Source organism: Manihot esculenta, chromosome 1 (assembly GCF_001659605.2).
Source record: "Manihot esculenta cultivar AM560-2 chromosome 1, M.esculenta_v8, whole genome shotgun sequence".
NCBI lineage: Eukaryota > Viridiplantae > Streptophyta > Magnoliopsida > Malpighiales > Euphorbiaceae > Manihot > Manihot esculenta.
Window position 1 is genome coordinate 42,003,715 of NC_035161.2, and position 24,068 is coordinate 42,027,782.

Below are 24,068 nucleotides of genomic sequence, written 5' to 3' on the forward strand. Positions count from 1 at the left end.
CTTTCAGGCAAAGGTGAATTTCTTGATCATCATTACTCATATCTCATTGAGACTTCACATCCTTTTCCACAATAATTCCTTCAATTGCAAACACAAAGGTAACACATTTTTGCAAAGTACCAAGCATGTGCTTTGCAATTATCTTGTCACAAAATTAAGAATGATCACATTCAGACATCATATCTTTTTGCAAAATTCCTTTTATCATGATGAAGATACTTCTTCTCTTTAGAGAACCCTTCAAGCAAATAATTTGAAATTATTTCATTATTTTTGGTTAAAAACAAGGAATAAGGCTTGAATGATTGAGTACTACTTTAGTTTGAAGCCCACCAAAAATGAGACCCTTTAGAGAGAACACATTTCCTTTTGCAGCCTTGAGGATTGCATTGAATTAGCCCATTATATTCTGGAAACAAACACATATAGTAATATCTTTTACTCTAAAGACCTGGCTACCATGTTGATTCGGCTTCATTCCAAATTGAAATTGCTGGTTCTAGTCTTTGAATTTGATAGCATAAGGAAAAATAAAATCTTTATCGTCATGATATGGAACAGTTAGCCGTAGACTTTACGGCAGACTTGGACCGGACCTAACTTTTGCTGCCAACATCCGATAGAGACCCACGATAGCTTTTCAGAAAAGGAATTTCGAGACGCACGACTTTCAAAATTGTGACAAGAGCCGTAGGCCTGTCACAAAGTTCGACATGGAAATTCCATCGTTTAAGGGGTCAATTTTGCAGTTTAATTTTTTTTTAGATATTTTGGGTATTTTCATAATTTTGCATATTAGGGTTTTATTTCTATTATAAATAGCCTCCCTTGACTATTAGAAAGGCACTTTTTCAATTTTTGAGAAATTTCAATAAGACTTTTAGTCTTTCATCCTATCTTTTCTCTTATTTCGTCTTAGCCAAACGATATTAGTTGAAACTCCTGACGGAGTCTAAATAGTCCTTTATCAGATTGGTATCAGAGCAAAGTTCGGCCATGGCAGATAACCAAGAGGCGCGACTTGCTGCGATTGAAGCATCCTTGACAGAATTGAGGGAGATGATCGGACAGCTGACCCTGCAACAGGGAATCCACCAACCCGTCGCCGCCGCACATGCCTATGTAGCCGCCAATCCTGTGGCCGCCATCCCTGTGGCCACCAATCCTGTGGTCGTCAATCTTATGCCTGCAAATCCCCAACAGAACTATCAGGAAGGTTACAGGATCAAGGTAGACCTTCAAAACTTTTCTGGTTCGTTAGATGTTGAATCTGTTCTTGATTGGCTGGCAGAGGTTGAACGCTTCTTTGAAATTATGAACGTGGAAGAGGAGCGCAAGGTTCCAATTGTGGCCTATAAGTTGAAAGGGGGTGCAGCAGCCTGGTGGAATTCGATTCAAAACGAACGCTATCGGAAGAGGCTGGAGCCCATACGAAACTGGGTGCTGATGAAGCAGATGTTTGAACAACGGTTCTTGCCTCGCGATCACGCTCAGGTCTTATATAACCGGTATCATGACTGTGTACAAGGGAACTGAAGGGTGGATGAGTATACCGAGGAGTTTTTAAGGCTGCAGGCGAGATGTGAAAACTGTGAGAACAAGGCCCAACAGGTTGCTCATTATCAGAGGGGGCTGAATCACGAAATTCATTGTATGATGGGAGTAGCAGCGATTTTCACATTGGCAGACGATATTGAGATGGCAAAAAGGGCAGAAGAGCGTGTTGATTGGCAGCCACGACAGCAGCAGTACAACCGAAATTTCAATTACAAAAATTCTGGTTCAACAGGGACGCAGCAATATAGAGGCAACTACAGCGGGCAGCCTTCTAAGGTTGTAAACTTTGGCAACCCTCCGAATACCATGGAAGAAAGGAGAAACAGTAAGGGCAAGGCAATCACTATTACAACAGACAAAGGAGGCAGGACCAATCCTTATCATAAGCCAACGGGAGACATATGTTACCGGTGTAGGCAATCTGGTCATCGATCGAATAATTATCCAGAACGTAGAGGAGTTAATACTGACCGCCGGCAGGTTAATATAGTTGAGCAGGTGGCTGAAACTGACGAGGAAGAGGATGACAATGACAGATCTATTGTTGGTTTTGAAGATGGAGAGGTCACCTATATGGTGAAAAAGATCTTATGCTCAACAAAACAGGAGGACGAGACACAAAGGAGAAAGATTTTCCAGGCAAAGTGTCGAGTAGGAGAGGCAATTTGCAGGCTAATTATAGATAGCTGCAGTTGTGAGAATCTGATAGCTAAGCAGTTGATGGAAAAATTACAGTTGCCTACACAGCCTCACCCCTCACTATACAAAGTCGGATGGATTAAGGAAGGACCGACAATTGAGGTCAACAAAATCTGCAGCGTGCCTATCTCGATCGGTAAATCTTATACTGAACCTGTTAATTGTGATGTTGTGGATATGGATTGCTGTGGCATTTTGCTAGGTCGCCCGTGGCAATTCGACGTTGATGCCTTGCATAAAAGGAAGGAGAATTCATATATGTTCACGTGGAATCAAAAGAAGATTACTATCTTGCCTTCCGATTCTGCGAAACATTCTAAGGTGGAAGGGAAGCATACTGTTGCTGTTTCTACGGGAGTGCAGAAGCTATCAGGCGCAGTTGAGAAATCTGGAGGCACACTAGCTTTATTGGTGAGAGCAAAAGGTACAATGGAGGATGCACCATCTTTACCACTGCCCGTCAAAGAGTTGTTGAAGGAGTTTCCTAAGATAGTGGAGAAATCATCCAAGCTTCCACCCCTGCGGGATATCCAACATCAGATTGATCTCATTCCTGGATCAAAATTACCGAATCTGCCTCATTACAAGATGAGTCCAAAGGAGAGTGAAATCCTCCAAGAACAGGTGGAAGAATTACCGAAGAAGGGGCATATTCAGGAGAGCATTAGCCCCTGCGGAGTACCTGCCTTATTAGTTCCAAACAAAGATGGGACTTGGAGAATGTGCGTGGATAGCAGAGCCATCAACAAAATTACAGTTCAATATCGATTTTCTATCCCACGATTGGATGACATGTTGGATCAACTATCCGGGGCTAAAGTCTTTTCTAAAATCGACCTCAAAAGTGGCTATCACCAAGTTCGGATCAAGGAGGGAGATGAATGGAAGACTGCCTTCAAGACTAAGGAAGGCTTGTATGAGTGGCTGGTTATGCTCTTTGGTTTAACAAATGCACCTAGCACTTTTATGCGACTCATGAACCAGGTTTTGCATCCTTTCTTACGCAAATTTGTGGTTGTTTATTTTGATGACATTTTGATATTTAGTCGCAGTGAGGAAGAACATCTACAGCATCTCCGTCAAGTCATGACGGCCCTACAAGAAAGTGAGCTGATTATTAATCTTAAGAAATGCATCTATATGACGGAGCGCGTTCTGTTCCTGGGATTCGTTGTTAGTGCAGAAGGGATACATGTTGATGACACGAAGGTAGAAGCAATACGGAATTGGCCCATCCCCAAAACTATTTCTGAAGTTCGCAGCTTTCATGGCCTTTGTAATACCCGGCTAGAGTCCAACATCGGAATTCTACTTTCCGGTGGAATCCAGGATGTCGGAATCCTCTAAAAGGGTAAGATTTATGGTTTTGTAAAGGATTTTAGTATGTTTTACTGTTTTAAGTACAAAAGGAAATGAGTTTGTGAAAGAAAAGAGCCAAGGAAGAAATGCAAGGTTCGGCCGCCGAAGGTGAGTTTCGGCCGCCGAACATGCATGAGTTTTGGTTTCACGTTAGGCCACCGAAGGTGGTCTGGCCAGCCACCTATAAAAGGCCCTAGGTCGGTGAATGGATAAGATTTTCTTTCCATTCACAGACAGAGGTGAGACCATGCTCTTCCTTGGGTGATTTTCATGTTTTTTTTCAAATCTTGCAAAGTTTTGATGGGTTTTATGTTGTTTTGAAACTTTTGAGCAAATCAACCAAAAGTTTTGTAGTTGGAGACTTTGAGGGAGAGTTTATCCATATCTCCACATTGGGATCGTTTATCTTCTTGTTTGTAAGAGGTAAGTGAAGATCCTGATGTTTTATGAAGGTTTTATGAAGTTTTTGGGTAGAGATGTATGTGTAGGGTAAGTTGAGGTTTTGGTTGATTTGTGGTCAAAGCATGCTTATGTGTTTAGTTGTGTTGTTTGTTGGGGTTTTCAGTTAGTTTTGGACCCCTTTGTGCCTATACTTGAGTATATGCAGGTTGTGGAATTGTGGTTTGCATGTTTGAGTGGAGATTGGGCACGTTTGCATGAAGCAGAATATGTTTCTGCCTTACTGGAGAAATCCAGTTTCGGCCGCCGAAGAAAGGTTCGGCCGCCGAACATGCTAAGGAGGTGGTTTCGACTGCCTAAGCTTGCCCAAACTTGCTCCCGAAAGTTTGGACTTTCAGCTCTGGAGGAGGGTTTTGGCCGCCGAAGGTGCCGCCGAAGGTTAGGGACTTTCGTCTCTGGAGAGGACTTTCGACAGCCGAAGTGCCGCCGAAAGTGCTTGAGTTTCGTCTCTGGAAGGGACTTTCGGCCACCGAACCTGCCCTGTCCAGCCTTCTTTTGCATATTTTTCTTGCTTCTTTGAGGATGTTTTAGGGGGGTTTTGGGGACTTTTTTAGAGTTGTTCTTGAGTTAGTTTGATCCCTCATTTTAGTCCATCTGTGTAGGAACGGACCAGAGGAACCAAAGAGGTCAGCAGTGAGCACTGCTTCAGAGTTTCCAGAGTCAGCTCAGAGTGAGCCAGAGGTGAGTGGAACTAAACTAAATCTTTAAATGCTTTGAGCATATTCCATGCATCATGATATGTAATAGGTTGAGTGCACTAGAATACACTAATGTGACGCATTGCATTATTTTATGCTTGTACGGATCGGACATAGTTTTGGATTCACTAGCCCTCCGAGTAAAGTCCTGAGGAGCCCTGAGAGGGCCGGGCATAGAGCACCATAGGGTGCGTAGAGAAGTCCTGAGTAGCTCCTTCACGGGCCGGGCACAGAACAGAGGGAATTTTGAATCTGTCCGTCTGAGATGGGTGATTTACTTGTGATGTGATGCATTCCATGTGAGCATGTTTTATTAACATGTTTTATCTGTTCTACTCACTGGGCTAGTATAGCTCATCCCTCTCCTTTAACCCTAGTCTTGCAGGATCAGAGTTAAGGGGAACTTCAGCAGGGTACAGGAAGAGTAAAGAAGTTTTGTAATAGCATAGTGTGGACATGTAATATTGTAAAGAAATAGTTTAGTCTTGTATAGTGTAGAGTATTGTGCTTGACCCATGTTGTAAATCCTTTTTGTATACATGGTCTATTTATGTGCTGTGAATGTTTTTATCAGTATGTTGAAAAACCAGGCTTAACAGAGAGTTAAACCCGTCTAGAGCAAGCTCTAGTAAGGGTTTTTATAGTACAGAGATAGTGCATGCACAGGTTGAGCCTTGGTTCAGAGCAGTAGTTTTATGTTTTTACAGAAAATGTATGATCATGTATGGGATTTGACAGGTACACAGAGTGTATAGCAGGCTTGCTACGGGTTCCGGCGACCTTAAGTCGACCTGGATCCTAGCGCCGGTAGCGGTCTGATTTTCGGGTCGTTACAGTCTTGCCACTTTCTATCGACGGTTTATCAGAAATTTCAGCAGCATCGTTGCCCCTATCACAGATTGCTTGAAGAAAGAGATAGTGCAGAAATTTGCATGGACTGAAGCTGCCAACAAGAGCTTTGAAGAAATTAAAGATAAGCTTACTTCTGCCCCTATTATTGCTATACCTGATTTTGATAAACTGTTTGAGATTGAATGTGATGCTTGTGGAGTTGGGATTGGAGGAGTATTGTCACAGTCTAAAAGGCCTATTGCCTTCTTTAGTGAGAAACTGAATGAAGCTAAAAAGAAGTGGTCTACTTATGAGCAGGAACTATATGCAGTATTTCAGGCTTTTAAAACTTGGGAGCAGTATTTGATGGGACGAGAATTTATTATTCACACAGATCATCAGTCTCTGATCCATTTTAAAACTAAAAAACATGTGAATAAGATGCATGCCCGATGGGCAGCTTACTTTGGAGCCTTTCATTATGTCATCAAACATAAGGCTGACCATAGTAATAAGGTGGCAAATGCTTTGAGTAGAAGGGCTACTCTGTTGATTACAGTTAATCAGGAGGTTGTAGGTTTTGAATTCCTGAAGGATTTGTATGCTATAGATAATGATTTTGCTGATATATGGGCTAGAGTCCAGACTCACCAACCTACTAATGGGTTCTTGATACATGATGACTTTCTTTTTAAGGAGAACAGGTTATGCATCCCTCGATCTTCCTTGCGAGAAAAGTTGATTTGCGAGATCCATGGAGGAGGTTTGAGTGGTCATTTGGGGCGTGACAAGACTATTGCTGGGTTGGAGGAGCATTTTTTTTTACTGGCCTCAATTAAAAAAGGATACAGGTCGGATGGTTCAGAAGTGCCCAGTGTGTCAAACTCAGAAGGGACATTCCAGAATACAGGCTTATACACTCCACTGCCTATTCCAGCCCATCCTTGGGAGGACTTGTCTATGGATTTTGTTCTTGGTCTTCCACGTACTCAACGTGGATCTGATTCCATTTTTGTTGTTGTTGACAGGTTCTCTAAAATGGCGCATTTCATTCCCTGTAAGAAAACTAATGATGCTTCTCATGTAGCAAAATTGTTTTTCCAGGAGATTGTTCGCTTACATGGTGTCCCCAAGACCATTACTTCTGACAGAGATGTGAAGTTTCTAGCCCACTTCTGGGTGACTCTATGGAAATGTTTTGGGACTGAACTTCGATACAGCAATGCTACCCATCCCCAAACTGAATGTAATACCCGGCTAGAGTCCGGCATCGGAATTCTACTTTCCGGTGGAATCCAGGATGTCGAAATGCTCTAGAAGGGTAAGACTTATGTTTTTCTAAAGTATTCTAGTATGTTTTATAGTTTTTACATGAAAAGGAAAAGAGTTTTTGCAAGAAAAGTGCAGGGGGAGTCTAGAGAAGGCATGAAGAGTAAAAGAGTTTTGTAATAGTATAGTGTGGACATGTATTATTTGTACAGCGATGTATAAGTTTTGTATAGAGTTCAGTAGTGTGTTTGACCTAGTTGTACTGTAAATCCTTTTAGTATAATTGGTCTGTTTGTTTTGATGACTGTAAAAACCAGGCTTAACGTTCTATGAGTTTAACCCGTCTGGAACATAGATGAGAGCTCTAATCAGGGGTTTACAGAGACAGTGCATGCATAGGTTGAGCCTTAGTACAAAGTACAGTTTTATGATTTTATAGAAAATGTATGACCATGTGGGATTTTATAGGTACTCAGAGAGTATAGCAGGCTTGCTACGGGTTCCGGCGACTTTAAGTCGACCTGGATTCTAGCGTCGGTGGCGGTCCGATTTTCGGGTCGTTACACTGAAGTCGTGCACCAAACGCTTGGCAATCTTCTACGCTGCATCTGCAGTAACAAGAAAACTGCTTGGGATCTTGCTCTTGCCCAAGCAGAATTTGCTTACAACAGTGCGATTTACAGCTCCACAAAGATGTCACCGTTTACTATTGTGTACGGGAAAGTCTCAGCGCATACAGTTGATCTTATCGCACTTCCCACAGGTTATCACAACAGTCTTGCAGCAAGCAACCTGACAAAGCAGCATGTGGATATTTTCAAGCAAGTACAACAATGGCTTACGGAAGCCAATGATAAATATAAAGCTACAGCTGATAAACATAGGCGTTTCAAATCCTTCAATGTCGGTGATCAAGTTATGGTGTATTTATGCAAGGAACGTGGTGGAGGACAGAAAAAGCTAGACGCCAAGAAGATTGGTCCATTCCGGATCATTCAGAAGATTAATAACAATGCCTATGTTCTTGACCTCCCACATGAGATGAAAATTTCCAAGGCGTTTAACGTGGCGAATCTATTTCAGTACTATCCTGCTGAAGACAACTCGAGGTCGAGTTCTTTACAAGTGGAAGGGAATGATATGAAGTAGTTAGCCTTGGACTTTACGGCAGACTTGAACCGGACCTAACTTTTGCTGCCGACATCCGATAGAGACCCACGATAACTTTTCGGAAAGGGAATTTCGAGACGCACGACTTTCAAAAGTGTAACAAGGGCTATAGGTCTGTCACAAAGTTCGACATGGAAATTCCATTGTTTAGGGGGTCAATTTTGCAGTTTAATTATTTTTTTAGATATTTTAGGTATTTTCGTAATTTTGCATATTAGAGTTTTATTTCTATTATAAATAGCCTCCATTGACTATTAGAAAGACACTTTTTCAATTTTTGAGGAATTTCAATAAGACTTTTAGTCTTTCATTCTATCTTTTCTCTTATTTCGTCTTAACCAAACGATATTAGTTGAAACTCGTGACGGAGTCTAAATAGTCCTTTATCACATCAACTTTTCTCGAGTCAGTAATCATCAAAGTACTCGTCTAGCCAGTCGACCGATTTGCTCGATGGTCTTGTTGATATAAAAAGTTCGACTTGTTAGGTTCATGGAGTCATCAACTTGCTGGCTTTGACCAGATTCACCTTATTTTTAAACAGCGCGCTTTTACAGTCCTATAAAGGCACACCAATATGTCAGGACTAAGTTCTGCTTCCAACTGACGGCTGTTATATCACCAAAGGGACAATTGCATTAAATAAAAATTGTAAATATATAACAGTGGTAGCATAGAATTTATAGCATATCCTCTCCTTTATTAAGTGAGATATATTTGCAATGTTGCAATATCTAACTGTCTACAACTTAAAAAACTTTTAAAAAATACATGAATTTTATAATCTAAGCTCAAATTTAAGATATAATTTATAAAATAAAAATATATATATAAATTTTATTCTCAATTGTGCTAATCCTTCATCAACCTTCAATCGAATATAATGTGGAAGAAAACTGATTTAAGGTAAACATTGGATATATTTGTCCATTGCATATATATGACTATTCAAATGTCTCAAATTTAAATTTTAAGTGAATAAATATGAAAAACCATCACTTTATGTCACACTCACGCTCTAATCTGTAAAAACGGATATGACTCGAAAAAAATGACAAAATTTTCTCAAAATACATATATAATGAATAAGCTACTACAATTTTAAAATATAAAAACATGAAAGAAAGGATTAGTGGCTCGTCTAGTTAATTCATAATATATTTACACCAAACAAAATATATCCAACAGTCTGAACATACAATTTATATGCAATCCTCCAAAATTATAAAAAAGTTATAAAGGATTTAGCATTGGGCCAATCTCTACTAGATTCTGAAACTGACGAGATGGAAGAAAGGACAATACTAAAAGATGTAAACTGCTAAGAGTGGATCACCAAAAAAATGTTTAATATAAGGGGCGAATATAAGTTACTCAATGAAACAAAAAGAAATAGATAAAGTTTAGGTAGTTAGTAGTATCAAATATTAAATTAAAATATATCAGTTAGAATAAATATAATTTAATTCATTTAATATAAAATTAAGTTGAATGGATATTTTGCTAAGACATTAGTGCTGCAATAATGAATACATAATTATAAATATGATAAATAAAATTTGCATATACTCATAACATGCTCCTTGTAAATAATGTTGTATCTCAAGTATGTTAGAATAAAATAATAAAAGCATGTGAGAGCAATGTTGATATCTTAGACTCTATCATGACAATATTGGCCTAAAAGCAAATAAAATACTGGTCATACATATGTGTATAGCTACTTTAAAGAAGACCATATGGCATACGCCCAAAAACTATATGTATATCAAGTGTGGTCCTAAAACCAATATAAATATATGCTAAACTGAAATAAATCACCTATAGGGTGTTATCTGTTCATTGCATATAGAGAGGGTAATCGGCTATTTATTCAGTTGTATTTTAAATTTCATTTTCATTAATTCAATAAATCCAAATTCATTTTATCTATTTCCATTTTAAATAATTAAAATAACATATATATAAATATATTTTAAAAAAATATTAATATTATATATTTATCCATTCACCTGTACTAAGGGCAAAATAAATTTAGATTGCACATATTCTGAAAGTTGAATCCTCTCCTAAAATTAAAAAGAAAAATAATATATCAAGTGATAAACAAATATTTTAGGATAAAAATATAAAACGTGAAATGCATTTACAAACGGCTTCATTCCAAAATTAAGAATGATAAAAAGTTACAAAAGGTTTGGTATTGTCTCGACTTCCACTAGACTCTGAAACTGACGAAGTGGAAGAAAGAACCGTACTAAAATATATAGACGGGTAGGAGTGAATCACCTAAAAGAATCTGTAATATTAAAAATATGAGGGGTGAGTGCAAGTTACTCAGTGAGCGAATAAATAAATAACAAAAGGAATAAATAAAGTTTAGGTATTTAGTAGTATCAAATATTAAGTTAAAATAGATCAGCTAAATAAATACAATTTAATTCATTTAATATAAAATTAACCTAAATGAATATTTTACTAAGATATTATTATAGAATAATGAATACATAATCATAAATATGATAAATAAAATCTGCATATGTTCATAACATACTTTTTGTGGATAGAATAATGCTGATATTTTAAGTGTGTTAGAATAAAATAAGAATAGCCTATGAGAGCAATGCTGACATTTTAGACTCTATGATAATAATATTGGTTCAAGAACAAATACTGATCATATAGAGCTAGCCCAAAGATAACCACTTGACATATGCCTCAAAAATTGTGTGCATATCAAGCGCTATTACAAAGAAAAATATAAATTATGCTAAAATGAAAATAAATTACATGTCAATGGGGTGTTATCTATTCTGTATATATACATAGTGTAGTCGACTATTTATCCGGCTGTACTTTAAATTTCATTTTCATTAATTTAAAAAATCTAAATTTATTTTATACATTATTAATAAAATAATATATATATATATATATTTAAAAAATATCAATATTATATATTTATCTATTTACCTGAGTGCAAAATAAACTTAGATTATAAGAACACTCCTATTATTTATACTGAAAACTGGATTTTCTCTTAGAATTAAGAAGAAAAATAATGTATCAACTGATAAATAAATATTTTAGGGTGAAGATATAAAATGTAAAATGTAAATTTTAAATATTAAATATATATATATATATATATTTTAAAAAATGGACAATATTTCAGTATAACTAGACGTTACAAAATTATAAAGGTTAAAAATATTTAATAAATTAAAATTTTTATTTAAATCTGAAAATTATAAATTCTAAATATAGAATCTCATTAATTGATCTAACTAAAACTTATCTTTTTTTAATTTTTAAATTATAAAAGTGTTTATTTAATGGTAAAAAAAATAAATTAAATCATACCAATCTAAATAGGATAAGATTTATCAATCTAAATATTAAAGTTTCAGAAAGAAATTATTGAAATTTTAGTAAGATATTGGTTTAAATAACAGTATGATAATTTTGAAATTTTATAAATTGAATCGAGAAATAGAAGATTTAGATTAAAAAGAATTTTTTTTTTAAATAACAGAGCTTTGCTATGTTTTTTTTGGGAGAGAAAAGAAAAGAGTTCTGGTTTCTAGATCCTTTTTGAAATTAAGGCTCTTACTTACTTATTTATTTATTTATTTTAATTAAGTTTTTTTATAAATTCATGGCTTTTTTTATTTTTTTAGTGGGCCAAATAAATACTTTATGTTTGGCATTATGTAAATATTATTTAATTGATGGTAGGAAACTATTTCAAATGAGATAATAAATAATAGACTAATTAATTATATGATACAAGAAGTTAAAATTTTTTAAGTGAATTTGATTTATTATAAATTTACAGAAAACTTACTAATTTGTTTTTTTGATGCAGTTTAATCTATTGTGGATCATATATTCAAATTAATATATACCGAAATATTAAAAAGAAAAAGTAGTGCATTCATAAATATAAGACTTGTAATTTTTTTTTCTTATTTATAAAGGAATATCTATAAATGTATAGTCACTCGAAATAAATAATAATTTTCCATTGCATCAAAAGGTTATAGACGGGTGCAAGCAAGCTTCAATAGATTTGGGTTTGCCTTTTTAGTTCTTGCAGGAGAGAAAGGAAGGGTAATGATTCAAGTTTTTGCTAAAAGGAACTCACAACTCAGTATGCCACTCTTCTCTCCTCCACTCACACTCAAGCGAAAAAATAAGATCAACTGAAGAAATTCTGCCGATCTCTCTTTTTCTCCCTACGTCTATACCTCAATAGGGAACGAGAGAAAAGTTGAAATGGAAATGACAAGAGATAAAGCTGATAAGAAAAGATAGGATGTTTTGTCCCACGTGCAATTCGCACGTGGCTGCAACTGCGGCGGTTGGGAGTTGATACTGTCACTCACCGCATGTATGTTTGCTTCACGCAATCTTTCTCTCACTGCTGTCTCTCTCTCCTTGCCGTGGCTTTAAAGCTTGAACCAAGTACACCCACAACCCTACTCATGCCCCTCCTCTGCTTCTGCTTCAAATAAATGAAGACCAAACTGTCCTTTCTCATGACCCACTGTTAAAAGCTTCTATTTTTCCTTACATGTATCAAACTAAGTAACAGAAAATTCTTTCTTTCTTTGTTTCTCTACAATACCCATCTCTCCCTTCCCTTCATTTCTCTCTTCTATATATTGTTATTTGATAGACGCCTAGACCCCACAAGAAGTTAAGCACACACAGAAGTGGATAACCTTTGTAAGCAGTTACTGATGGAGAGAGAAAGAGAGATGAGCAGTGCCAATAATGGAGGTGGGCCTTGCGGTGCCTGCAAGTTCCTTCGGAGAAAGTGTCTGAAAGGTTGCATTTTTGCACCTTACTTTGACTCGGACCAGGGCACGGCTCACTTTGCAGCAGTTCACAAGGTGTTTGGTGCTAGCAATGCCTCCAAACTCCTCCTCCGCATACCTGCACACAAGCGGTTTGACGCAGTTGTTACTCTTTGTTACGAGGCCTTGGCTAGGGTTAGAGACCCTGTTTATGGCTGTGTTGGCCACCTCTTTACTCTACAACAGCAGGTAAATAACAAATTAAGCTACCTCTTTAATTGGTCATGCATGTCTTAGAGCTTCTCTTATAACAATCACACTTGCATCTCATGTTGAAAGGGATTTATCACCAGGTCGTAAGATTATTCGCATCTATTATTCTTGTTTATTACACTTTAATTTCTGATCTTCTTTTCCAAAGAAATCACAACCTCTTCGGGAATATGGTCATGGGAAACTTGGCAAGCCTTTCTATTCAATAAAAGATCAATAATGCTGATCACTGAAAAAGGAAATCCAACAATGCCTAACTTAGTGTGAGGCGATTGGTGCACTTTTCCAATATAAACTGTTGCGCTTAAAGTTCATTTCATGGCAGTATTCATATATACAAACTTGTACCTTGCTAGATAATTGACGATGAGTGCAGCAGTGTAGAGGTAAAAGTCTTCGTCAAGATCATTTTCACTTTTTCACATTTGCATTACTGTTTGTTTTGCAAGTAATTGCCAGTTTTCTAGGCCCACGAGCGCACGTAATTAGGACAAGTTTTCCACTAGCTTTACCCTTTCTCATTCCTGGTTTTTTTTCCCTTTCCGATATAGTAATAAATTACAGGAGAAAAGAAGCTGGTACTGTATTATATAATCATTAGGGTAACAATTTATTCATCTTGGGTTGTAGCAATCGTGGGGTTTCCACGTAATTGCGTAAAACTCATGCTAAGTTGCGATTTTAATGGTGTGTGGACGGAACCCTTATAGAGAGAGAAAGAGAAAGATTAACGACTAAGGGGATTAGCTAGTTTGGTTGCCGCAGCTAGCAAGCAAACTTTAGCAGCTCGAGAAATATTGAAATATTTGCAGTTTTTGACTTTGGTGGGCGATGGAGCTTTCTTGTAATTTGGTGGAGGAGACAGAGTGACCACCTTACTGCATTTTATTAGAGATGAAAGGTGACGATTTTTACAACTAGCAATGATTGTGGGGCCAACCCACGTGTTGGTTCTCCTCGGTCTCCTCCAGTGTTAAAATCTACTGAACCCTAAAAGTCTTTATAATCACATGGGATATGATCTTACTTGTAAGTAAGATTAATTTTATTGGTACTGATTAGAATAGATTTAGAACCTTATAATTAATGGCAAGCATACACAGTTCTTCATGCAGCTTGTCATTTAGTGGGTTTCAATTTTGGTGGCTTGTTGAGTGCTTTAAGCAGATAATATTTTGGTTAAAAATTAAAAAAACCATTACTTACCATCTTAGTTTTGACTTAGTTTAGATGCTTTCACATGGTAGATTAGTTTGTCTTCTTGCATAATTAATTAGAAGATTAATCTAAATCATTAATTATGTTCTTAAATTTTCCGGGTTTTGAGTAGAGTGGCTGCAACATGGCTCTTACGGGGAAGCATCAGTTATTGTTGTAGATGTTGCTTCACATACACCCTCAACACTCTAGTGGAAAAAAGATTGATAACATGTGCACTTCTCTACTTTAATCAAGTGGTGTTGTGCCTTGTTAATAGTGATCCATCCTCTCCTTGATTCGAAGAAGATAATAACAATATCATGCAACGCAATCAAGCATTCGATTCAATGTAATTATCTTATATTGATTTTAATGATGGTAAAAAGGCAAGTTAATTGAGTGATGGTGGTTGTGATGTGATTGTAGGTAGTGAATTTACAGGCGGAGTTGGCTTACATTCAGGCCCGTCTTTCAACAATGCAGAGCATGCCTTCGGTGGAAGCACAGGCTCCACCAGCTCAAAGCATATCAACTTCAGAGATGGCATCCAATTCAATTGTGTCAATGCATTTTGACATACTACAAGAGGTATCAACGGAATTCACCAGCCTCTGTAATCCACTGGATAACAAAGATGATGATCTCCAGGCTTTAGCACGGGACTTTGTTTCTAGATACTTGCCTGGAGTCAGGTTCAGGCCTCCAACTTCTCAATAGAAAACCTTTTTTTTTTTTTTTTCTGTTGAAATGGGTTTGGGCTCCTGTTACGTGCACTGCTGATAGTACGTAATCTTGTATTTGATTTCAAATCATACTCCTTTCCTTTCCTTCCTTAGTGCTTGCTTTGAGGCATGGGCTCAGGCATTAGACAATTGTTCCACTTCCATAAATAGAAGCAATGGGCCTCCAAGCTAAGGCTTCAAGTTCCATGTGTGGGGGACCAACCCAAGTTCCCCCATAAATAGTTTAAATTTTTATCGTTTAATATAAAACGATTTTATTATTTAATTGTTTTTGGAGGGAAAGTAAGATTTGTTAAAATTATTTTTTTAAATGGATTTTTATGATTTAAATATTTATTATTTAATATAGAAAACGTTTTCGAATACTTGGAAATTTTAAAAATAAAATTTGGTGGATAGATTTTTTTTACAAAGAATTATTATCAAATTTTTTAATTTTTTTTAAAAATTAATAATTTATTTATATTTCAAAATTATTTAATTAAAATATTAGTATATTTTATAAAATTAAATTATTTAGTCTGTTTGTTAAGTAAATTATTATCGTTCTTATTTTAAAAATATTTTTATATTTTATAAATTTAATAAATATTAATTATATTAAATAATTTATAAGGACCAAGCAACTGTACAACTGTACACGTGTGGATTTGTCATGCTATTGGTACAGAAAGAATGTCAAACTATCATATGTTTGCTTGTGCGAGGGACGCGTATACCTCATCCACAGGACAAATCTTTTTATTTTTTTTAATTATTATTTAATTTTAATTTTTTAATTAAAAACTTAATATTTTTAAAAAATTTATTAATCAATCACTTAATATTAAAAAATATGTTAAAATATAATTAATACTGAAAAAAATTATTAATTATTAATTTTAATTATTAAATATTTTATTATTTGATTACTATAATTTAAAATTTTTATTAACTATTTTTTTAATTTTATAATTGTTTTATTAATTAATTAATTTATGAATATTTTAAATTTTTTATAATATTTAATTATTAAAATTAATAAATAATTTTATTAATAATTTTTTTAAAATATTAATAAATGAGTTTTATTATAATATAAAAATTAAATGTTAATTTTTCTTTTTCACTATTTTTTTTTAAAAAAAATTTGTTATTCGAATCTGGTCAAATAAATACTCCCGTTTAGCTGTAAATAAAGAAGGAAAAAGCTGCCCTTGACACGTGCCATTACTAATTAACCACAAGACCAATCAAAATGAACCATAAAACCCCAGACCCTCACCTGCAGGTGACGCAAACACCATTCACCGACTCCAGTCCAGATGCGAGCTGCTATACGTCCGTCATAAATACAGTGGCAATTATTGGTAATTCACAACTAGTTTAAGGGTAATTGTTAATATTTAATCTTTTAATCGTCTAAAAAGACAAAAAGCAGGTCCGGGGCAACAAAAAGGCGGTTCTCCAACGCCTCCTTTGCAGCTTTAAATGCAACACTTCAATTATGTTTTAAGAAAAAGCTAATTACTTTTTTTTTTAACTCTTTATTTTTTTCCATTTGAAAATTACCATGTCAACCTTTTCTTTAACTCGAATTTCAAAAATTCAATTTTCCCTCACGGACGTGAAAATTCTCTTAAATCAAATTATATTTATAGGGTTTATCAAATAATTGATTATTGTTAATTTATTATTATTATTTAAATCCTTCATTTCCGGTTTTTCTCTGTGAATTCTTTTATTATATTTGTTTTTTCAATCAATTTATTTACGTTTCCTCAAAGTGGTTTCCGTTCAGACATGGAAAAAACCGGCCAGCGGTTTTCCCGACACCTGGAAAGCGAAAACTGGAAGCTCCGTTTTCTCGAGAAATAATTTTCTCAGGACACAAACAGTTGCTTTCTCTTTTATTTTTTTTGCAATTAGAGCTATGATTTATTTTTTTGGAGGTCTTAGTTTTGTGCGAGTGAAAGTTGAGTAAACTTCCGCATTACTGTTTGAGCTCAGCAAATGTCTGAAGGCCTGTGGCCTAATAGTTTCAATTAGTCCGTCGAAAGTGCTTATCGGAGCTTGAGAGTTGCTGTTAAAGGTCACGCTCTTTCATCCTTTTTCCTTTAGCATTTATTCATGAAGTTATGCTATGAGAAAATTCTGGCTTTGTTTGTTTTGGTGTTTTTTCGGGTATTTTAAGTTTGAAGTCGAGGTTTTGATCTTAAAGAGTGGAGCAAATGCTGAGTGTCGACTTTATATTCAGCTACTTTTGTTTTTTGTTTTTTTTTTTTTTAAATAAAATGTTTTAGTTGAAGGTATGTTTTGGAATACTGTCGTTCGTCGTTCGAGACCTGAAGCAAAATTTCGAGTCATATTCTTCATGAACGTCATGTGTAATATTGATACATTTCTGTTGTTACAGAATACAGATGCTGGAATGAGGATCTAGCTTTGGCAAAATTGGTTGCTAGGTTTAGTGATTTTGAATGCTTATGAATTTCTGCATGGAAACAAGAGAAGGATTAACTTCAGGGGTTACGGTGATAGGAGCTGAAGCTCCATCAACTTATCATGTGGCCCCAAGGACCGAAAATCCTAGCCAGATGGGCTTGACCGGAGCTGTGTCTCCGGTTAGTGTGGGATTGGCGGGAGCTGTGTCTACAGTTAGTGTGGGTTTGACCGGAACAACAGAGAAGAAGAAGAGAGGTAGACCTAGGAAATATGGGCCGGATGATGCAGTAGCCAGGGCATTGTCGCCAATACCAATTTCTTCTTCCGCTCCACCCGGTGAAGCTTTCTCTGGTGGAAAGCCGAGTAAAGTGTGGCCAGGTAGTTTTGAAAAAAAGAAGTACAAGAAAGTGGGAATGGAGAATTCAGGTATGTTTCCCTTTTCAAGCCATTTCTCTAATTCAAATTTAAGAATGTTTTGGTTAGGATTTTGATATGTTACTAATGCTGCAGTATCGGCAGTGATGATTTTCCTTTATTTTTAACGATTGCTCGTGTATTAGTTCTGGTTGGACAGTGGAATTGGTCTTTTCAGCTACCAATTGAGATTTTGGTTTTAGGGGCTTAATTGTTTAGGAAAAATTTCTAAGCTGCCTTGAAAGATGCCTTCACTTCTTTATAGTAGTTACTGAAAGTTTATGTGGGACCTCGTGAGAATGAGATGCTCTTGTTTAAATTTGGAAGTATAACACTTGTTCTGAAAATAAAAAAAGGTGGGACTTTGTGGAATGGTGTAAGAGTTATAATATTTACTGAAAGCTGATGATTTTGGTTCGATATGATTGTTTTTACCTCAAAAGCTTTGCTATGAAATCCAGTTTCTTGCGTACTGCTCAGTGCTCACCTAAGACAGTTGAGATTACAAGGTTGTAAATGCTTGTTTCCTAGCGTGCCAACTTTGGCCAGTTTTTCACTGCTACTCTATGGTTTTAAATTAAGTTGACTTGCGTGAATATATGCTATATAACATCTATTCCTTATGATTTATGACATACTATATATTCATTCCAAGATGATTTTTTTTGGAATAAATTATTTGTCAGGTTTCTAGTAAATTGTTGAGCTATGAAACTCAATTTTACAGCTAGATATATTCAAATCATTTGCTGTGCCTTTCATGCCAAATTAGATATAGGTGAACTCTTAAATTTCAAAATATGGTTGAAGTTTTGGGTAGACAAACTTAATTACTATTTAAGGGATAGAATTGAAGCATCTAACAGATTATCACTGGTAAAACTTAAACTTCTAGTTGCTTTGGCTGTGGACTTGAAATGTCAAAATGTGTAGAAAGTTACAGTGCTCAAATATATAGATTCTGTTAAAGCTAATAAAAGAGTTCGTATTATCCCAGCTTTCTATGCAATGTTTTGCCTTTTCTGGAAAGGGATTAATTTGCACTGAGAATTAGTTGAATATTCAAAAAGAATTTTCTATTTGATTTCAGATCATCTCTAAATGAATCTGCCTGTATCTGAATAAACAAGTCTCTATTTTATCCGTATAAATGTTTTTTAGTGTGCGTTTTTCCTATGAGTTTGTCAGAAGAAAAAAAATGTTATTAGTCAGATTAAATTAATGAAATAAAGTATTGTGCTAATGCCAAATTAACTGAGTTAACATGGCATTTAAAGATCATTATGTTGTAGTTTAAGTAATTATAGAACTATGAATATTGTTAAAGGATCATTTTGTTGTAGATTAGGAAATGATTGAACTATGAGTATTTGTTATCTTGTGGTCAATTTTTCCATTACATGTGGATATATAATTTAAGATTTCATAGTTTTGTTATAGGTGTCTTTCTAGTCCATGAAGGCTTATTTGACACATGGAGGTTGTTCACTTCCTTTTTGAAACTATTTCTATATTTTCTAGTGACTCTTTAATTTTGTTGCCTTTTTGCTTTTCTATATTATAGCATGGGCAGAGCTACCTGTTGGTGACAGAGGTCGATTGACCCCATTCATATTTTCTTCTAAAAAAATTCTCTGTAATTGTAAACACAAGAATGCACATATAGACGATTCCACTCTTATTTTTTTTTTTCAAAAATTCTCATACATGTATTGAATTATGAATCCTTATTTGATAAGGATGCATATTATCTACATTAGTGAATATTATTAGTTCTGCTCAGTTAAAAGAAAAAATATCATAATTGAGAAAGAAAAATAGTTGTACGCGCAAATATTCAGTCTATAATAATAATAATTATGTGGAAAGATTAAATAATTTTATAAAATAAATTCTTATCTAATTGTAAATTTAAAATTATCGTGGTAACTTATTATCTTTTAAAATTATTATTTCCTCTAAATTGTTATTAAATATTAAAAATTAACATGTATCATTATTTTTTTTCTCAATAGCTAATTTATTATTGTATATACTTTAAATTAAGAAAAATATTTTCGTTTTGAACCCCCTCACCCAATTCCTGGTTCCGCCTTGAGAAGGTTAAAAATTCAAGCTTACCCTGTTTGTGGAAACATTAAACTAACAAATAAGGAAAAGAATGTCATCAGATACTATGCTTCTGGATAAATAGGTCTAAATGATATCCATGTATGAAGAATATTACTTGCTTTATAGACTAACTTTCAAAATTAATGTTCCTAAGCTATTTTGCAGGTGATTGGGCTTCTACTTCAGTTGGTACAAATTTTACTCCCCATATCATCACTGTCAATGCTGGAGAGGTATACTTGATTAATGGGGAAAAAAATGTAAAGTTTTGTACTCTGATTATGTTGACGGGGATACCATTTCTGTTTTCATAAATCTGTGCTGATTCTAATACAACAGAAGTTACTGTGTAAAGCAAAATATTGTGAGGTTATTCACTGAATATAATTTTTGTAGCAACTTAAGGGCTGAATGAGATGCTTTACGATATATCAAATTGTAATGGCCCTCGTGCAATCTATATGTTTGAGTATGAGGCATGAAGCTAATGAGATCCAAGGAAAGTTGAAGTATCTTCTATTGGGCCTGTATTTATGCAAGCTTATTAGCGAGAATGTCTTGGATAACATAAGTTAATGTTCCTTCAGAATTAATGTGCATAAACAATGCATATACCAGTCAAAGTCCTTTGTTTAACTTTGTTAGTGATTTTTTCTGTGCTCAAGGATGTTACTATGAAGGTTATATCATTTTCCCAACAAGGACCTCGAGCTATTTGTATTTTGTCTGCTAACGGGGTAATTTCGAATGTTACTCTTCGCCAACCAGATTCTTCGGGGGGTACTTTGACATATGAGGTATGCAATTTACAATAAAATTTTTAGATAACTTTTGTACTTTTATTTTTTTAATTTCACGCAATTTCTGATGTAAGAATGTAAGAATGCCGATACTTTATTATTGTTGTAATTTTCTTTTTTCTGCAGCACTGCAGTTGACCTATAAGTATTAACACCTGACATAAGTTTGATACCCATGTGAAACCGAGCTCTCATTTCTTATACCAGTGTTCTTGGCATGATAACTAACATCCTATGTTTTATCTATAGAACCTAGTCTGTGAATGTTGTGTCATAGGATTTGTCTGATACTTGGAATAAACTAGTAACTTTCTACTATCTTGAATAGATATTGCAGTTAGCATTTATATAGTACTTGAGTTTTAGTGTGTTGAAAAGTGATTGTCCGATGTCAAGGTTTAATGAACAAAAGATGACATGTTCACACTTCTGCTCATTTAAACATTGATGGATATCAGCAAGTGCCGGTTATCAATTTGGTGGACATAGTCCGGTGAGCTGCTAGCGCCTGCCATATAGGCTCATTTTCTTGCTTCTTGTCTTAATTTGGCCGTTATGGTTGTTGGTCAAGTAAAGAAAGAACAAATAGGAAGATAAGAAAGAGATGGTGAGCATAACTTATTGGTAGAGCTTTGATACCAAGACTATAATATAGTGGCATTCATACCTGGACTTTCACATTTGACTATATGTGAATACTTCTATGTCTACCTAAACTCTTAATGCATAGAGTTTCTTGCATCTCATCTCTATCACAGGGCCGCTTTGAAATACTTTCGTTGTCCGGTTCATTTATGCCTACTGAGAGTCAGGGAACAAGAAGCAGATCAGGGGGGATGAGTGTCTCATTGGTGAGCCCTGATGGTCGTGTTGTAGGAGGAGGTGTTGCTGGACTTCTAGTAGCTGCTAGTTCTGTTCAGGTAAGCTCCTTTTCTTTAACAAAGCAGTAGGACATTTAGTATTCAGCTTATTTGTGATCATCATTATAACTGGTCAAAGGACGTAACATATCTTTGTCGAATGTGAATCCAAAATAACTAAGCACCATAGTTATCCTTCATTGTATTTTTCATAAGAAAATAGAAGTGACATGTCTTAGGCCGATCAAAATGTGGAACTTAACGTTTGCAATCCTTGGCTGAGCTCAGTGATTGTGTGGCTGTCCTGTTCTTGCTAGAAATAGTAAACTTGATCCTTACTTCCGGTCTCCTAGAGTGGAAATGAACCAATGCTTGGAGTACTTAACCTAATCCCTGTGTTACCAGGTGGTGGTAGGTAGTTTCCTACCTGGCAACCAGCAAGACACAAAACCAAAGAAGTTCAAGATTGATTCAATACCAGCTACCCTTACAACTGTCCCCGCCATAGCTGCTTCTCCTGTACCTGCATCTAATCCAGAAAGAGAGGAGAATATGTGTGGAAATGGACAACAAAATTCATCTTTCTTCGGGAGAGAAAACTGGACTGCCATGCAAGCAGTGCAAGACATGAGAACATCAGGAACTGATATCAACATATCTTTGCCAGAAGACTAATTTCACATGCCTTTGGGTCAGCATGTCAAGGTCTCTAACCGACTGGATTTGATTGACATTGGTATTTCACACGGAGTTTTATGTTGCTCATCTATCTAAATTATCTGCAAGTGAATTGAATCAATTGCTTTAGCATGAAGTAGAGGCTGGATTGAGATCGAATTTTTAGGCTAATTAAAGTAGGCTTCTTTTGGTTTGTGATGGGTAGAGTTTTTGGATGTGAACAATCCTGGTTTGCCTTTTATAGCTGCATTTCTTAGTGACAGTTGAATTCAAAACCCTTGGCCAAAGTTCGACAACCAATTTTTATTGCATCTCTCGGTTAATATTAAAAGAAAATTATAAGACGATCCACATTGAATTTTGTGACTCTAAATTTATATTGCTTCTATTGAAGAATATGGTCCATATATTATTCCCGATGAAAATTTATTATTTGCTTCTTCCACTGTTTACCATATATTGATGGTAACAAAGCGTCACCGTGTAACTGGGATTTTTGCTTCTTGACAAGATAAGTAGGATTGTCTAGCGATGTTGACGCACATGTCCAACTTCTATAGAAGGCTCGTAAAAAGTACTCGTTTTTAAGAATTCTTTTATCCAACTTGTGTATAATTGTGTAACAATTTTAATTCTAATGAAGCGTACGGAACTCTTTTTTGTTTTTCTTCAATATCCAGCCACTTTATATTCGACAAAAAAAAAAAAAGTACAGCCACTTTATATGTCTCAGCTTGAACGCGCATTTCATAAGCCGATCGCTGCACAGGTGACTAGCGGTAGTACTCTCGCCTGTGGGTGTAATGAGTGAGCTAATTTAACAAAATATAATAAAATTATGAAGCTAACTTGGAGATAATAAAATAGTGTAACAGACGTATTTCTCTCTTTTTCCTTCATTCTATAAGGACGCAAGCCGTTAATTACCACTATTTTGATAATAGTTGATGTAACCGTTACAATTCAAGAGATGATTTAGCCAGTGACAGATGATCTATTTAGGTAGAGAGGTTATGAAACTTACCATTGGAAGTTCTTAAATTAAATAAAGCTCTCATATTTAATAATGAATCACATTAAAGCATTTAGAAGTCTGACCGCGTCTTGTATGACAAATGAGCAAATCCAAAAGTACATTGCACATAACGGAAAGGTTAACAAATGGAATCACCTCTTCTTGTTCTACAGCAGAACACCAGATAGAAGCCTTTCAAGTCTTCTTGAATCCAGATCTCTATTTGCACAGAAAAACGACCGACGGTAGTACCACACTCACGTGATCTCTCTGGCAATTAAGAGATCTCGTAATTATTTCACAGGTGGAAAAAATAGCCAAAGTTGAATCTGATCCCCAAGTGTTGTGAAGTTAGAAGATGATGCACACTCCATTCCTATTTCTCTATGGGAAGAACAAGGTAAACAAATATCACCTGAAGATTGTAAATGATTTCAGAAAAAACGAAACTGAAATTATTTGAGAGAAAAGAAACGTGAATCTTATTGAAAGAGTTGCTCCCCTTATATAGACAAAACTAGAGTGAACCCTCATCGTTAGTTGACTAATATGTAAAGTTCACTTTACTACTGAGTTAACTAATATTTACAGAATTACAATTGTACTCCTATAAATATTTACACTATTTACAGTCCTCAAGCCGAGGGCTAGTGAAGATCCACAAGTCCCATCTTGGACAAAAGAGAATAAAAGAAGTCGTTGCAT

General features: G+C 35.4%; 2 protein-coding genes across 2 annotated transcripts; both read left to right on the plus strand.

Annotated features, from left to right (window-relative positions):
- The first annotated feature begins 12,133 nt into the window (after window positions 1-12,133).
- LOC110628398 (LOB domain-containing protein 19) lies at window positions 12,134-15,232 on the plus strand. Its single transcript, XM_021775046.2, has 2 exons — window positions 12,134-13,093; window positions 14,744-15,232. Exons 1-2 carry the CDS (start codon window positions 12,788-12,790, stop codon window positions 15,032-15,034), a joined length of 597 nt encoding a protein of 198 aa, XP_021630738.1. The 5' UTR covers window positions 12,134-12,787; the 3' UTR covers window positions 15,035-15,232.
- Window positions 15,233-16,742: 1,510 nt separating this feature from the next.
- Window positions 16,743-22,623, plus strand: LOC110616025 (AT-hook motif nuclear-localized protein 7). Its single transcript, XM_021758326.2, has 6 exons — window positions 16,743-17,131; window positions 17,456-17,910; window positions 20,176-20,243; window positions 20,676-20,807; window positions 21,569-21,730; window positions 22,076-22,623. Exons 2-6 carry the CDS (start codon window positions 17,520-17,522, stop codon window positions 22,343-22,345), a joined length of 1,023 nt encoding a protein of 340 aa, XP_021614018.1. The 5' UTR covers window positions 16,743-17,131; window positions 17,456-17,519; the 3' UTR covers window positions 22,346-22,623.
- Window positions 22,624-24,068: the final 1,445 nt, after the last annotated feature.

Excerpts from the sequence above, each read along its gene's own strand:
- LOC110628398 (XM_021775046.2), top strand. The coding sequence starts at position 12,788 with ATGGAGAGAGAAAGAGAGATGAGCAGTGCCAATAATGGAGGTGGGCCT. Across the intron at positions 13,094-14,743 it reads TCTTTACTCTACAACAGCAG|GTAGTGAATTTACAGGCGGA; the intron begins GTAAATAACAAA and ends ATGTGATTGTAG.
- LOC110616025 (XM_021758326.2), top strand. The coding sequence starts at position 17,520 with ATGCTTATGAATTTCTGCATGGAAACAAGAGAAGGATTAACTTCAGGG. Across the intron at positions 17,911-20,175 it reads AGTGGGAATGGAGAATTCAG|GTGATTGGGCTTCTACTTCA; the intron begins GTATGTTTCCCT and ends GCTATTTTGCAG. Across the intron at positions 20,244-20,675 it reads TCACTGTCAATGCTGGAGAG|GATGTTACTATGAAGGTTAT; the intron begins GTATACTTGATT and ends TCTGTGCTCAAG.